This window comes from Carcharodon carcharias, chromosome 12, assembly GCF_017639515.1.
Source record: "Carcharodon carcharias isolate sCarCar2 chromosome 12, sCarCar2.pri, whole genome shotgun sequence".
In the NCBI taxonomy this organism is placed as follows: Eukaryota; Metazoa; Chordata; class Chondrichthyes; order Lamniformes; family Lamnidae; genus Carcharodon; species Carcharodon carcharias.
Genome location: NC_054478.1, coordinates 104,673,521 through 104,689,890, shown reverse-complemented (window position 1 = coordinate 104,689,890; position 16,370 = coordinate 104,673,521). Strand labels below are relative to the sequence as shown.

The 16,370-nt window shown below is 43.0% G+C and overlaps 1 protein-coding gene across 5 annotated transcripts in view; it reads left to right on the top strand.

Moving 5' to 3' along the window:
• Positions 1 to 16,370, top strand: part of pgap1 (post-GPI attachment to proteins inositol deacylase 1) — a 189,151-nt gene that overhangs the window by 42,294 nt on the left and 130,487 nt on the right. For all 5 annotated transcript variants that reach the window (XR_005944544.1, XM_041200460.1, XM_041200459.1 and 2 more), the window contains exons 6-7: positions 6,077 to 6,129; positions 13,362 to 13,428. Coding sequence is in view for 4 of the 5 variants with exons in the window: in XM_041200460.1 (XP_041056394.1) it covers positions 6,077 to 6,129; positions 13,362 to 13,428 (120 nt within the window). In the remaining variant the exon portion in view is untranslated. The remainder of the gene's footprint in view (positions 1 to 6,076; positions 6,130 to 13,361; positions 13,429 to 16,370) is intronic.

The window sequence follows — 16,370 nt, the reverse complement described above, 5'->3', positions numbered from 1 at the left end:
ATAACCACAACAGATGTTGCTGAGCAAACCAAATCCCAGAGAGAAACTTGGCTTACAGGCCATAGCTTTTTGTATTCTGAAAACGAAAAAAAAAAATGATCTCAGTAGCAAGAAATCCAGGGACACTTCTGGGATTTTATAAATTAAAAGTAAGAAGAAAAAAAACTTAAGTACACAAGATTACAGTTACACAGTTAAAAGTAGTCTTACAAAACATTCCCCCAAAAGACTCCCTACTTGGCCAGGCCCGCAATGTAAATACCTTCCAGGCAACACTCCCTTATAGATGTTTAACTATAAAAGTACAGTGATATTACCCAAGGCAAACTGCTGTAGCTTTAATAAAGACATACTACCCGACCCCTTAAACTCTCTTCCGCTCTGCTGTGGAAATCAAAGACTTCAGAACAAGACTGCTTAATGCAGCCCAAGGCATTTCTGGCTTGACTGGGTGGATGATTCAAATTGCATCTTCTCCCAGCCTAGAGCTGTTCCCAGGGGCAGGATTTTGAGTTTGGCAGGCCCTGGCATGGCTGGGGAACACACCCTGACCATGATTTCATACTGGTTGGCCAATTAACGGCCAGCCAGGGTGAAAGACACACTGAAAGGCTTAGGGCTGCCGGGATGGGGGAGGGAGGAGGGTGAGTGGTGAAGTAGGTGTGGAGGAGTGTGGGAGGAAAGCTCCCTGAAGGCAGAGAGCTGCCTCAGGAAGCTGAAGAATTTAACAGCAAAAAATAAAGATTTTAAAAACTGGGAAAAATGCCCATGCATCAGAATCAGTCACTGGAACACATACCTGATGAACATTCTGTCCAAACATTTTCTCTTGTTTTTAAATAACTTTGGAAACCTCATCCCACCCTTGGATGAGGTTTCCTCAAAAAAGCAAAGGCCTCCTGGCCGATTTGCCTGCCTGCCAACCTTAATGTTGGACGGGCAGCGAAAAATCACCTTCAGTTACTACTTCAATGGCCTTAATAGGCCTCTTGATTGTTGGCGGGCAAGCTACTGACTCTCGCGTGAGCCCGCTGACCGAAGTATCGTGGAAGTGCGTGATGACATTGGAACGCTCACCCAATGTCATCGTGTGCTATTTTACACTCGAGTGAACCACCAAGCTCTCCACAGTAACTCTAAAATACCCTTTTCCCCCCTTTCATTTCAGGTTCCATTGTTCTCTCACCTGTTTGAAACTCAAATCCTTCTAAATATAAAATCTTTCATGTTTCTATTTTCTTTCTGCTTTTGGATCAATAAAATGTAATATACTGTCTCGTGTTTACCCATGGAACTCCTGTAAGATGCAAAAATGTTTCTTGTTAACTCTGATTTCCCTTTGATATTCAGACAAACTCTCAACTTATCTAAAAGTGCAAATATTATATCCAACCTCTTTAACTCTTTTGGAGTTAAACCAATAAACTAAATTACCACAATGAGGGATAAAATAAACACAGCCCCTAAATTAGGGAACTGCAAAACCAAAGACAAAGTTTAAAGGAAACTTACAAACATCAAATCAAAATGTGATTAAAGGGGCGATAAAGCTCCCCTGTCCCCGTGGTACCCACGGGCACGGAAGGCCTCGACGATGCCGACAGACACCGCTTGCTCCCTCTCCAGGGACACGCAGCCATGAATGTAGCCACGGAAGAGGGGCAGATAGTCAGGTATGATGACACCCTCGCTCGCCTGCTGCCTGGGTCTGTAAATGACCAACTTGGCCAGGCCCAGGAGCAGGTTCACGAGAAGCTCCCCCTCCCTCCCGGCACCCCTCCGCACTGGGTGCCCATAGATCAGGAGCGTGGGACTGAAGTGCAAACAAAACGTCAATAGAACGTTTTTTAAATAACTGTAAAGGGAGTGCAGCCTACAACACCCTACATACATGTGGTCCACGGACTCCACAGGTCTCGGGAATCCGTGAATGGACATATCCTTCAGTTATACGGGACTGCTGTGTGCAACACCCTTCACCCCAGGTCCCCGATGGAATGCGGGGGGGCACCTCCGTAGAGGGCCCTCCAAAGGGGACCTCCACCGCCGGACGGCAACAAGGCATGCCAGGGAAAAAAGGAACAGTGTCCGTCAGCAGCTCCTTATGCTGCCGGCTGACGACAGATCCCTTGTCTCGGACCCGGAGGGCATCAGGGCCATTGCTAAATCCTATTGCACTGCCCTGTTCTCTCTGGACCTACCCAGCAAGGATGCTCGCAGAGTTTTGTGGGAAGACCTGCTGCAGGTCGGCCCAGAGGGCGCCGGAAAGCTTGACTCCCTATAAGTCTGGGGGAGCTGACCGGCTCCCTCGCCAGCCTCTCCAAGGGCAAATCCCCGGGCTGGACTGGCTGACTGTGGAGTTCTTCGGGGTGTTCTGGGACGTCCTGGAGAGCGACTACGTGGGGGTCCTGGGGGAGAGTATCGCAACTGGGGAGATGCCCCTTTTGTGGCGCAGGGCATTCATTGCCCTGCTGCCTAAGAAGGGGGATCTCCGCCTACTTAAAAATTGGCGCCCGGTCTCCCTCCTCAGCACGGATTATAAAATCTTCGCCAGGGCCATATCTTCTTGCCTTGGCACCGTACTGGACCACATGACCCACCCTGACCAGTCCTATACTGTCCTTGGCCGAACCATATCTAACCTATTTACTTGTACCTCAAGCCCACCATAATATCTTATTACAAATGCACAAACCTGACACCTCTATTCTTTCTTAATATAATGAATTTGCACTTCAGTCCCAGGTTTCTAGTAACCTTTCCCCAGCTTAATTAAATCATTTATACACACACACACAGACACAGCCTCCTTCACAGAATAACACAATATTCCCCAAAACATTTTTAAATATCCATTCTCACACCCCTTGAAAGGGTGGAGGAAGCGGATTCTATTTTTTATTCATTCATGGGATGTGGGCATCGCTGACTACATCAGCATTTATTGCCCATCCCTAATTTGCCTTGAGAAGGTGGTGGTGTTCCAACTGAGTGGCTTACTAGACCATTTCAGAGTCATATGTAGGCCAAACCAGGTAAGGACAGCAGTTTTTTTTCCTTAAAGGACATTAGTGAACCAGATTGATTTTTATGACATTTGACAATGGTTTCATGGTCGTTATTAGACATTTTTAAAATTCCAGATCTTTATTGAACCCGAGTCCACCTGACCCTGGGTCTCTGGATTATGAGTCCAATGACAAAACCACTACATCACTGCCTCCCCTTAAACGTAGTAACTTTCAAAAAGGAATCAGATCCATACTTGAATAGGAAAGATTTTCTGGATTACAGAGAAAGAGGAGGAAAGTGGGAGTAATTGGTTAGCCCTTTCAAAGATAGCACAATTGGCCAAATGACCACCTCGTGCTGTGAGTTTCTTTGAACCTCAGGAACTATGCTGCTCTTGAAGGCTCACTGACTCATCAGTGTTCATTTTTTGGTTTCTATATCCGACCTCAGCCTGCCCACTTGGCATGACAGTAGAGTCACACACAGTGGCAAGCGTCTTCATTGTAAAGATGAGACTTTGGGCTGGATTCAGTGTAGCCTGTCGTAGAGGCTATCAAGGTGGCTGGGCCCAATCGCGGGAGAGGCTGCACATCAGTCTCCTGCAGCATGAAAACCTCCAGTGCTTAAGTGGGAGGTGGGAAAAGCCTCCACCAGCTCATGGCGGGCTTCCAGTTAGGTTTATTATTCAGCCGGCTGACACCAATTATCTCTGAGCCCAGCGGAATTAGTGGTGGCTCGGGGATTATATACGAATGGTACGGCTTTCCCATGCCTATAATAGGGGTCGGGACAGGTCCCTCTTTCATTCAGTGCCCGATTGAAGGAGCTGGCATCGGGCAGGGGATTGGCTGAATGCCAATCCCTCCACTCCCTTGCCTTCTACGCCCCTGCCCCCCAACTCTCGTGACCTCCATCCCACTCTCACCTGCAGCCTGGATCCCTCAGTGATCCTAGGTCTATTCAGTCACGATGTTGCCTATACTGGAGAGCTGCAGGCCTCTGATTAGCTGGCAGCTCTCGGTGGGCAGGATTTCCACCTGAATCCTGGGGAAAACTGATGCAGGCCAGTTAAGTGCCTGACAGGCATTTAATCTGGTTGCGCTTCCCACTCAGAAACAATGCAGATTTCCCACTGGCTCCCCAACCAATGGATTGAACCGTGCTAGTTACATTAAATTCCATCCTTTGTCTTTGCAAGATCTGTGTGCCGGTCATTCCTATTAATTCTATTGTGGACAGAAGAGTCAGTGACAGACAGGTTAGTGAAGGTGAATTCAAGCTGATTATTCCCTCCTTTTGGTTCCCCAACAGCTGACATGGGGCCAATCTAGAAGCCATGTCCTTTTGAACTCAGCCAGCTCGGTCAGTAGTGGCACTACCAAGCCAAACTTGGTGATGGCCTTTTTAATGGCCTTGCTTCCTCCAGGGCTTCCTGCAAGTGATGGTGAACACAGTTTGGAATGAAGATTGGTAATAACCAGCAGAAAGCTTCCTTGGTCTGTTTAGACCTAAAGCTGTGATATTTCATAGGGTTCGGAGTCAATGTTGACTACTCCCACCCATGATTTCAGGTACACCTGTTCTGCCCGTTGAATAGCAACTACCCAAGGATGGTGATTGAGGAGTCTAGGATTTTGGCTCAAAGGTATCACTCTTTGAGTATGATTTTGTCAGTTTGTTATTTGAATTATCTATGGGACAGCTCTCCTAAAAATTGGGTACCAGTTGCCGGACATTAATGAGAAGAACATTTTTTTAAGTTGACAGACCTAATATTGTTGAATCTTGGCCTGATCCTATTTCTGTTTTGTTGTCGATGGGGAGAAGTCAAGAATATTTTTCATACAGAGGGTCATTGGGATGTGGAGTGCCCGAGCTGGGTATTGAGGCAGAAATTAGGGCATCAGTAAAAATGGAATTGGAAAGGAATATTGGGAAAGGACATGGGAAAATGGGATTAGTGTAGGTAACTGCTACTGAAGAGCTCATACTGGCACAGGCATGATGGGCCTTATGGCTTTCTGTGCTGTAGCTTGATTTGATGATACGTTAAATATATCAACCGTAATCAAGTGGCAATTTGGTTATCTGACTGGAGATAATTGCATTTTAAAATCTGGAGACTGAGAAAGCATGTGAAGGCTTGCACATTCTAAATGACATGCATGGTGTTTTGACACAAGTCAGGAGCTGCATTACATTGACTGGTGTACACAGCTTTGTTTAAAGCCTCTTGGACATGTTGCAGCTCTTCCTGTGTGTCAGGATTTTTTTCACTCATGGAGAGAAATCAGTCTTCCAGCAATGTGACTTTTTTTTATAATATGCAAGTGTCTAGACTGGAAATACAAGAAGTATTTTGTGTTTCAGGGAGGGTTTCTGCAAAACAATTTTCCATTTGAAACATGGAATAATCTTTCAGTTTCACACAATACTTTATGGAAGGATGCTGGCAGTCTGAAACATTTCTAAACTGTTCTTGTTATGGGTCTGTATAGTTAAAGTTAATTTGGTCACTATTACTTTCTCAGATTTCCATAAAAATATTGTTTGTATTGGGAGATTGAAGGGAGACTACAGCAGTAGCTTCACTTTATGCCTTGCCATTTCAGTTTGTTTCCCTGACCATACTAGTTACCATATTGACCTCACTAGTTTCAATATATTATAAACAAAATATCCTTTTATACTCTTTTTATTATTTTTCTGTTGTTGTACAGGATCAATGTGCACCTCAATCATATTATTGTCTGCCTGCCAGTAAGGTGTTTTGTGAAGAAAATGGTTTATTGCTAGTTTTACTTGAGAGTAATTAAGCTACTCTTTGAACCCTTATTACCTTCAATTTGTTCCTCACTGTTACTAGAAGGCCCCAGGATGGGGGTTTTGTCATTTCCCACAACACAATTTCTTGAGCTCAGCTGTGCTATCAGGGGACTGTATCAAACAAACATTGGGTATTTCTTGGTGGGGGAATAGTGTGTTTTGCTGCAGCTTTAGAAAGGCATTTGCTAAAGCCTTTAAAGGTATACAGAATAACTTGACAGTGCTTTTTATTTCATAGACATCAGCTGTCCCAAGGGCATGGCTCTCAGTAGATCACCTCTGCATAGTTTGGTAAGTATAAAGAAAGACCAACCACTGGCAAGGTCCTCATTATATGAATATATAGTGTTACAGACAGTGGAGAGAGACAAACTTGACCTCTCTCTCCTGTCCGTCTGACTGTAAGCAGAGGTGTTTTTAATTTTTGAAATAGGCTGTGACTTGTTTCCCCAAACCCTTGGTTTGAGAGGTCAATTTTTAAAGTGACTCGCAGCAAACTCTCTTCAGAGTTAAATCAGAAGAATTGTTTATTCATGTATTCAAACCCAGGGAATGGTCGCAACTTCATACGCACACACACACACACACACACACACAAGCACGCAATATGGTGATAGGAAAGAGGAGTTTTTACAACAATGAATAATTTAAAAACAAAAAGAACCACAGATAAGCATATCAGTTGACATCATTGCCAGAGTCTGGAAAGTCAGAGTTCAATGAGGGCTCTTTCACGGAGGAGTCATAGTTCAGACAGGGTCAGCTAGCTGAAGCAGGAGTTGCAGAATTACTTTAAAGTTAATGGTGACGCAGCGAGATGAGGTTGGTATACAGAGATTTGGTCTGCTTGGCAGATGACGACAGGAATCTTCTTGAGAAATGGCCTTTGAGGAAGCTTGGACTTGATGCAGGCTGTTGGTCAGCCTGGAGTTCTGCTGTGACATTTGCAGGCTGGAGGTTAAATAGTAAACAGACTTGAGAGTCTAGAAATATAATATTACAAATTTTCAACAGCTTAGGTCATGTGTTTTTGCCCATTAGTGAGTCAGTCGCAGGCCAACAAGCTGTTTCTATGCCTCTGGTCAAAATCCATTGTTCACCTTCGGAGATAGATCATGACTATTAGCACCTCTGTGGATATAATGAGTGTTGATGGCTCTCCCTTTGTTATAGGACCAGGCTGGGCACCTCTCACAATGGGAGGTGTGAGATTCCACAAAGATGAGGGTTGAGTTTTTGTCTAGTAACTGCTGTGGAAATTTCTAGAAATTATAGCCAACTTGTGAATCATATAACCTGCAGCAGGCATCTTTTGGTTCAGCAAGTCCACTTTTTAAATAAACAAAAAGTAAGGTTTCAACAGTTTATGATCCCTTTCATGTGTTAGAGATTTGACAATAAAAAGGCTGAAAAAGGCCCAAGTACATCTCTCCAGCCAGTTACTATTCTTGGTTACATTGCTGTCAGCATCCTTCCATCTATATAAAATGATGAAAATGCAGCAAATTCATTGGAGATAGGGTAGCTTCATATACTACACTTTTGCCTACGGATGAAGAGTTCAGTTCATGAGATTCGCATATGAAGTGGTTGTCAGGTGTCACTGAGAGTTGTTTTCGGTGTTGGTGCCTGTTGCCAAGCCGCTGTAGCCACTGATCGTCATGTCGCACATGCTGCCCCGCAGATGATATCACCATTTCCCTCTGTGTCCTTCCATGAGATGCCCAGAATGAGTTGCAAACAGCGAAGATGAAAGTTGTTGAGCTCCCTTTCTTGATAGCTATATGTTGCTCTTGTTTCACAGCCATATAGCACAGGCCTCATAAACAAGCATCTTGGTCCTAAGAGTCAGCTTAAAAGTTTTTCCATGTGTGTTTCGTGAGTCGGTCAAAGGTGGTAGTTGCTTTCCCTATGCATGTGTCAAGTTCTGTATCAAGAGACAGATTGTCTAGTAACATGGATTCAATGTAGCAGGATTTGCTAACCACCTCAAGCAGGGTGTTATTTAGTGTGATCAAGGACAGAGATGTGACACCCTGTCCCATAACCATGGATTCCTTGATGCTAATATTTAGTAAGGGAAAATAGTTTACAGGCCTGGGAGAGACTATCTGTGGTGTTTGTGTTTAATGTTTATGCTTTTTTTGTAAAAGGGCATTTTAGTTATAAAGAATTATTATATAAAACCTGACAGGATGTGCTCAGTCCTGGGGATGTATTGCCCTTTGGTGGAGAATAAGGAATAAAGGAACCTTCTGTTTTTCATACAGGAAGTTGGAGTTCAGAAGCAGTTAAGAAGTGACAAAACACTTATAATGATGACGACGATGGGATCATCATTATTAGGGGCTTTTGATCCAGTTACTGTGGACTTTGTGGTTTATGTTGAGCAAATGGAACAGTTTTTCATTGCGAATGAGAATGAAGAGGAAATTCAGGCCTCAGTGTTTCTTACAGTCCTCGGAATGAAAAATATCACTTGACTGAGAAATCTCATTGCTCCTGACAAGCCAACAGATAAAAGCTTTAAAGAGCTTGTAGATGTTTTGAAAAAACAATTCGATCCCAGACCAGCAATTATTGCCAAGAGATTCAAGTTTCACTGAAGAGAACAGCATGACAGTGAGTCAGCTTCCCAGTTCCTGGGTGAGTTGAGAAAATTAGTGGAACATTTTGACTTTAAAGGTTACCTGGAAGAAGTGTTGCATGATCACTTGGTTTGCAGACTAAGAGATGAAAGAATTCAGCGTGGATTGTTAGCGGAGCAAGAATTGACACTGAAGAAAGCATTCGAGATTGTGAAAAGCATAGAAATGGCAGAGAAACAAGCTGGAGATTCGAAAGCGCATTCTAACAATGCCAAAGTTAAAATAGTAAAGTCAGGGTATACTCGCTTTCAAACATGTTACCGCTGTAATGGAATAGGACATAATGCAGAAGCTTTTAAGTGGAAAACTGCAGATTGTCGTTACTGTGGAAAATAAGGACACATGCACACATACAGCGTGCATGTGGATCAATGGCTGATCACAGTAAAGCAGTACCACCAAGAAAAGGCCATCACGAGGAGCACACAAACAAGTCACGCTTGAAAACAAACATGCAGTTTAAAAAAAACGCATTACTTGGAAACAAAATACAAAAGTAATGAGTCCAGACGGGATTGAAAATGAAACTAACAGCGACAGTGAGGAAGAGCAATTCTATTGCATTCAGTCTGATCTGAAACTAGATGAAGGACTAAAAATTGGCATTGCCTTAAATGGTTGAATTGGAGGTTGACACAGGCGCATCTGTTTCAGTTGCTTCAGAGGAGACATGGGAGAAAATTTTCAAGGAATGCCCATTGGAGAAAACCCTCCTCTAGCTTAGCACCTAAATTGGTGAGCCTGTGAATATACTTGGAAAAATGTCTGTTCAAATTAAATATGGAGATCAAATAGCAAGGTTGCCACTTATCATTGTGAAAGGGGATCATACATTGCTTATGGGCAGGAACTGGCTAAAAGAAATTCGGCTGGACTGGAATAAAATAAACAAAGTGCATTGCAACCCCATGTTGCAATCCTTGCTAAACAAGTATACTGATGTCTTCAAAGAAGGTCTTGGAGTTATTCAAGATATTGAAGCCAAACTTGCTGTGATGGCCGAAGCTCCTCCAAAGTTCTTCAAACCACGTTCAGTTCCCTACTCAATGCAACAGAAAATCGAGCAAGAACTAGAACAACTTGAAACTTTTAGATAAAATTGATTATGCAGAATGGGCAGCTCCAATAGTTACAGCAGTGAAGGATGACGGGTCTATCAGAATATGTGGTGACTATAAAATCACCATTAATCCTTTCCTGGAAGTGCATCATTACCTGTTACCGAAAATTGAGGACCTATTTGCTGCTCTAAATGGAGGTGAATTATTCACAAAGCCTGATTTATCAAAGGCATTTTTGCAAATGCAGCTGAGTAAAGATTCCAGGAAGTATATAACCATCAGTGCGCACAGAGGTCTAAATCAATACAAACGACTACCATTTGGAAGTGCGTCATGACCAGCCTTATTCCAGCAGGCCATGGACAAAATACTGCAGGGCCTCCCTGGTGTAATCTGCTTCCAAGGTGACATGCTCATCACCGGGAAAAACCTCCCAACTTGTTTAGAGAACCTAGGCAGGGTCCCGCGTAGACTGGAAAAATACGGCATCCGCTGTGAGAAGTCCAAATACTCGTCCCTGAAGCCCTCAGTGGAGTACCTGGTGCAAGTGATGGATGAAACTGGCCCCTCAAACTCACCCAGAAAGTTGGAGTCAGTGGTGAATGTTTAGCCCAAAAATGTTAAGGAGCTTCGGTTGTTTTTGGGACTTGTGAATTACTACGGCAAGTTCATTTCCAGTTTGGCTACCTACACAGTACCACTGAATAACCTGCTGACAAAGAATGCAAAATGGGATTGGTCTCAAGCCTGACAGGAAAGTTTCAAGGAACTCGAGCAAGAGCTCACTTCTGCTGAAGTCCTGGAACATTTCAATGAAAAGTTACCTGTCAGCCTGGCTTGTGATGCATCTGGATATGGTGTTGGAGCTGTCATCTCCCACAGATTTCCTGATGACAGTGAAAGGCCCATTGCATATGCCTCACGCACATTGTCCAAGGCAGAACACAGGTAGGCCCGAATTGAAAAGGAAGCTCTTGGACTAATCCATGGAGTCAAAAAGTTCCTCCAATATTTTTATGGGCATTAATTCACATTAATTACATACCACAAGCGTTTGATCTGGTTGCTTAGCCCGAAGTCACAAACCCTGACACTTGTCATTGCATGCTTACAAAGATGGACACTGATCTTATCTGCTTTTCAATACAAAATTACATTTCGCTCGACTGAGAATCATGGAAATGCGAACGCGCTTTCCAGACTTCCATTACTCCACACTCCACCACCCGAAGTGAAGTCGCTCCTTTCAATGTGAACCAGATAGACATGTTACCTGTTAAAGCGGATCAAATTCGACTTGAAACGCTGAGGGATGCTGTGCTCTCCAAAGTTTACCTGTACACACAGAATGGTTGGTGTGTACCTCAAGAAGTACTGAGGTACTGAGCCACTGAGCTTAAACCTTACGACATGCGTAGATTTGAGATGACTTTGCAAGACGGTTGTTTGTTATGGGGAATCAGAGTTGTTGTTCCCCCAAAATTCCAAACACGAGTGTTAGAAGAACTTCACCTCAGTCACATGGGAATCGTCAAAATGAAAGCATTAGCTTGTCTACATGCATGGAGCCCACACCTGGATAAAGACATTGAAGGCATGGTCATTGATTGCCTTCCATGCCAAGAAATTAAGTCCTCTCCTGCACCTGCTTCGTTACATCCATGGGTGCTTGGCCTGACCGCCCATGGCAGAGACATCATGTGGACTTTGCCGAACCACTTCTCAGACATACATTCCTGATTGTGGTGGATGCCCGCACAAAGTGGCCTCATGTTATTCCCATGAAGTCGACGGCTTCAGCAAAGACCATTGATGCTCTCCGGAATGTATTCACTACCTTTGGATTGCCGGAGCAGATTGTGTCTGAAAATGGCACACAGTTCACATCATGTGAATTTCAGACATTCCTGAAAAACAGTGGTATCAAGCAGATTCTCATCCTGCCTTGCCACCTATCCTCAAATGGTGAACTGGAGCGCTGTGTCCGGACATTCAAAGTGGCCCTATTGCAGGGGAGGACGCAAACAGATTGGAAGTTGAAGCTGAAGAACTTTTGATGATGTATCATAACACTCCATGTTCAACAACAGGTGTTTCCCCCTCTGAGCTGATGTTTAGAAGACGACAGTGTACCAGAATGGGTTTGCTGTGCCCAGATTTGAAAGGAAATATTGGTTCAAAGCAATTTAATCAGAAAAGGTCACATGACACAGGTAAACAAGCTCGTGAGTTTAATCTGGATCAGTCTGTTTGGGTCCAAAATTACTGTGGGGTATCAAAGTCGCTCCTGGGAAGAATCATCAAACATCGAGGACCACTGACCTATGATGTTGAATCTTCCTGTGGAACCTGGAAGAGACACTGACCAGATTAGATAAGCCAAATCCAAGGAACCAAATTTCCAGGGATCTCCATTCACAATGGAATATTTTGGAAGATTTCTGGGAAACATCTGCTTCAGTTGGTGAAACCTGACTTGATTCAAATGACAAACCTGTAGCTGCAACTGCTGAACCTGAACAAAAACAAGTGGAACAGCAGAACCTTCCATTTCAAAACAAACAAACTGAAACACCCAAACCAACGCTCCTCTCTAGACCAAAGTGAATCTGCAAACAGCCTGACTGATTTGTTCCTGGCTAGAGGGGCAGGAGATGTGATGTTTGTGCTTAATATTTATGCTCTTTTGTAAAAAGACGTTTTAGTTAAAAATAATAATTATATAAAACCTGGCAGTAGGGTGTGCTAAGTCCGGGATGTATTGCCCTCTGGTGGAGAATAAGGAATAAAGAAACCTTCTGTTTTTCATATTGGAAGTTGGAGTTCAAAGGCAGATAGTTGTGTATGTATTCTTAATTGTTAAGAAGTGGCAAAATACTTCACTATGAGTCTTTGTTGCTGAGTTTCCATGTGAGCAACTAGCGCAACATTATCAGAGTGCAGGAGTTCTCTGATAAAGATGTGCTATATTTTTGTCTTCACTTTCAGTCTGGACAGTTTGTAGAGCTTGCTGTCTGACCTTGTATGCAGGTAAACTCCTTCCATATCTGCTGGGAAGGCCATGGTCAGAGCATGAAGAAGAAAATACCAAACAAAGTGGAGGCTAGGACATAGGCAGCCGTATTCCACTCCATTCTTCACCCTGAAACTGTCAGAAGTGCTCAAGTCAAGCTATGCAGTGTATGTTGTCATAAAAGGAGCGGATGAGATTGAGGAGCTTTGGTGGACAGTGAATTTTCCCCAAAATCTTGTCGAGTCCCACCTTGCTGATGATGATTAATGCTTTAGTGAGATCTATGAAAGCAAAGTAAAGAGGCATATCCTATTCCCTACGCTTCTCTTGTAGCTGGGGTATATAAAAGTTATGTCCATTATAGATCTGTCAGCACGGAAACCACAGTGTGCTTCTGAATACACTCAGTCTGGCTTGATTTGAAGCAACTTGACTTCTGTATGCCCCAGCACAAGACTCCACAATGTTGCAACACCGTATGGTACAACCAAGATTGATAACAAATTTTTATGTTGTTGCATTGCTTGGTTTGGTGTGTCAAATTTTAAAGGTTTTTGTCTCTTTTACTTTTCGTTAAGATGAAATAAGTGATAGAAAAAAACTGTACATTCATAAATTTTTGAATCCATTTAAAATGTTTAGTTTTACTTGGATTATTCAACTTTTCTCTGTGCAAATGTGTAGTTTACTGTAAACCTGCTGCTTTGCAAAATTTATTCTTCAGATATGAATTGTAACCTAATTAGAGTTCCAATTATAGCAAGATACAAGATATGACTGTTGTTTTCTTTGTTTTCTCAGGTGCAAAGAACTGGTCCTAGCCACTATTAGAGCTTTTTTTGATCTCGTTGATCATCAGACTAATCAGGTAGACTTGTTTTTATGTGAAGTTTTATTCAGTATTAATAATTGTTACATGAGTTTTGTTGATCCATAGACTTGGATTATTACTATAGATGATAGTGTATAAGCCGACTTTTGAAGCCTTGAAAGGTCCTTCCAAAACTGGAATTGACTTAAAAGCCGAGTATAAAAGTGAACCACTGGTGTGGGTGTGATTGCCATTTTGAAATGTCATTGGCATCCGACACGAGGAGTAGTTATGTCTTAAACTCCCATGCACCTTTGCAACAGCGCCTGTATTGCCTGCTTAACGCCTTGTGCCCAGTTATAAGGTACCAGTAAGTAAAACATGCATTTGTGAGATGAAAAATTGAGGCCGACTATTAATTCGTGTACAGCACGTCGTGACTGAAAAAGGGGATGGGGGTCAACTTATACGCCGAGCATATGCAAAAACTTGATTTTGGCGCTGGAAAAATGGGGTCAGTTTATACGTCGGTCGACTTATATGCCATAATTTACAGTAACTCCAATGCTATAAATAGAGCCATTTGAAGCTCATTATTTAATGCTCCAAACTATATGTAAATTCCAGAATGAATCCATAATGCACTACTGCATCAAGGTATTTTCAAGGCATTTGCTTACCATGTGTTTTATTCGAAAAAAATGTCTATCCTCTGCTTCCTTGGGTCTTTGTATGCTGTAAATATCCTTTTTTTCCCTGCTTGTTTTGTATTTTTCCATCTTTTTGCTGTGGCAAATTGCCCAGCTTCCCCATGGTGAAATTTCAGTGGGCATAAATCATGGTCATGAACCTGTGCTTCAACAGCAGTGTAATTGTTGGTCAGTTTTTGATCCTGTTATTTGAGGGAAGAATGTTGGCTGTGACACCAGGAGAATTTCCTATTTTTTGAATACTGACATGGGATTGTTAACTGTTATTTGAACCACAAAGACAGGGTTTAATAGGTCTGATGGCAGACGAGGACTTTGTTTAATATTGCATCAATCAATAAAGCATCATCTGCACAGGGCATCAGTACTTAGATTTAGGACATAGGATTTAGGAGCCATTCAGCCCTTCGACCCTGCTTCACCGTTCAATAAGATTATGGCTGATCTGCTAGTGATTTCAACTCCACTTTCCTGTCTGCCTCCCTCAGCCCTTGACCCGCTTGTCTTTCAAAATTTTGAAAAAATAGTGGAATAAAATTTCAGGCAAGTTACTGGAAATAAAACAAAATGAAAAAATTATCAGCCTTTACAATAGAGAAAACATGGTACTTTGAATTCCTATAGGTTTGCAATTCAGTTGTAGACCTAAGAAACGAAATGGGACTGAATTTTTAGTGGGCCATGGTTGGCAAGGCTAGAAACAGGGGGCCCGAAAAAGGGTAGAAATTCTCATCCAGCTGAATCCATGGCACGTTCCTGGCTGTATGGGATTCGGAAGGTGAAAGATTGATGTTAGGAATTGTTACCTGTCCAGCCGTGGCACGTAACCAATTAAGCTCCTTAAGGGCTTAATTAAGGGCACCCTTCTGATGCCAACCAGATTTTCGATCTGGTGTACAGAGTGCCTATTTTGTTAGGAGGCTATCCGTGAAATCTGGTGACTTCCCAGCTGTAAGGCAAGCAGAAATCCAAGCCAGAAGGTTCAATGTGTTTGGTTGCCTTTGCTCTGAGGATTAGCCGCAGTCACGGAAGTGCCCATTACAGTAGGGGGCTTTCCCCCGATCTCCAAAGGCCTAACCCTTCAACTTGTGTCCCAGCGCCAGCATGTGTGGTTTCCCAACCTGCATTTCCTCCCGATGGCAGGACTGGGAATGAAAATTCATTGCATAGTGTCTTTGTAATTATTTCATGATCTCCAATACTGTTAAATAGGATGGAAAGGTCTGGTTTGCAGTATCAAAGTCTTTGTTAAGAATTCTTTGTTTTTAGATGGATGTAATTGTGATAATATTGTTAATAGAAATTCAAAATGACTACAAGTTTAAAAAAATGTCATTAGCCTCATGGAAGAGATAACAGAATTAGTTCAGAATGTTAGGATTCTCTTTTGTTTAAAAAAAAACCTTTTTTGCTCTTTTTGCCTGCCCACAAACAGTTAGGTTTTGTCTACAGGTAATGCAAGTTGTAAACATTGTCGGGACTGTGTGTAGGGTCTTGAGTTGTCTAGGGCCAATGTTGCAGTGCAACGTGTTCTGGTTGTGTTCCCTCATGACGTTCCAGTGAATTTCTGGATGAGGTTCACCTTGGTTTTTTTCTTTGTAGTGCGTGTTGATGAGATGAGGCTGTGGAATACTGCTCTGCCTCATGGTCCTGCAGCTCTCACGCAAAGATCGTGGACATGCTACTTGACGCCACAAGAGGATGGTACTGGGGACACTCAAGTGGTCCAATTGAGTGGTTCCCAGTGATGTCCCACATTGCCCTGCCTGCCAATTGCTTCAAAGTCATTGTACTCCGTAAGATGGAAAAGGTCCTGAGCAACACCACCCTTCCCATTCACAAAGACCTGAAAAACCCATCAAGAAAGCACTTAAAATCACGCCTACCAATCTGGGAAACGGCAACTGATATTGAGTCAGCTGGTAACCACCTATCGAGGTGGACAGAATCATGCGAAGCATGCAGCATAAAAAGCCAGCAACTTGTTACTGACCTGACAGCAGAGGCCCCTGGCTTCAACCTCTCTTGAAACCAATGGATAGTGCTCAATCAAATCTGCATAGGGCATGAATGATGCAGCCATCTACTCCATAAGTTAAAGATGAGGGTTGACCCTAACTTCGATTGTGGACGAGTCCCAAATCATGGAACAGATCACATCAACCTGCCCACTGATATCTGTTGAGGGAGACATCTCATTTCTCCATTCAACATCTCAGGAGGCCATTGAATGGATAGCCAAACTAAGTATTCGGGTAAGCTGTTCCTGTAATTCAAATGTAGTAGTAG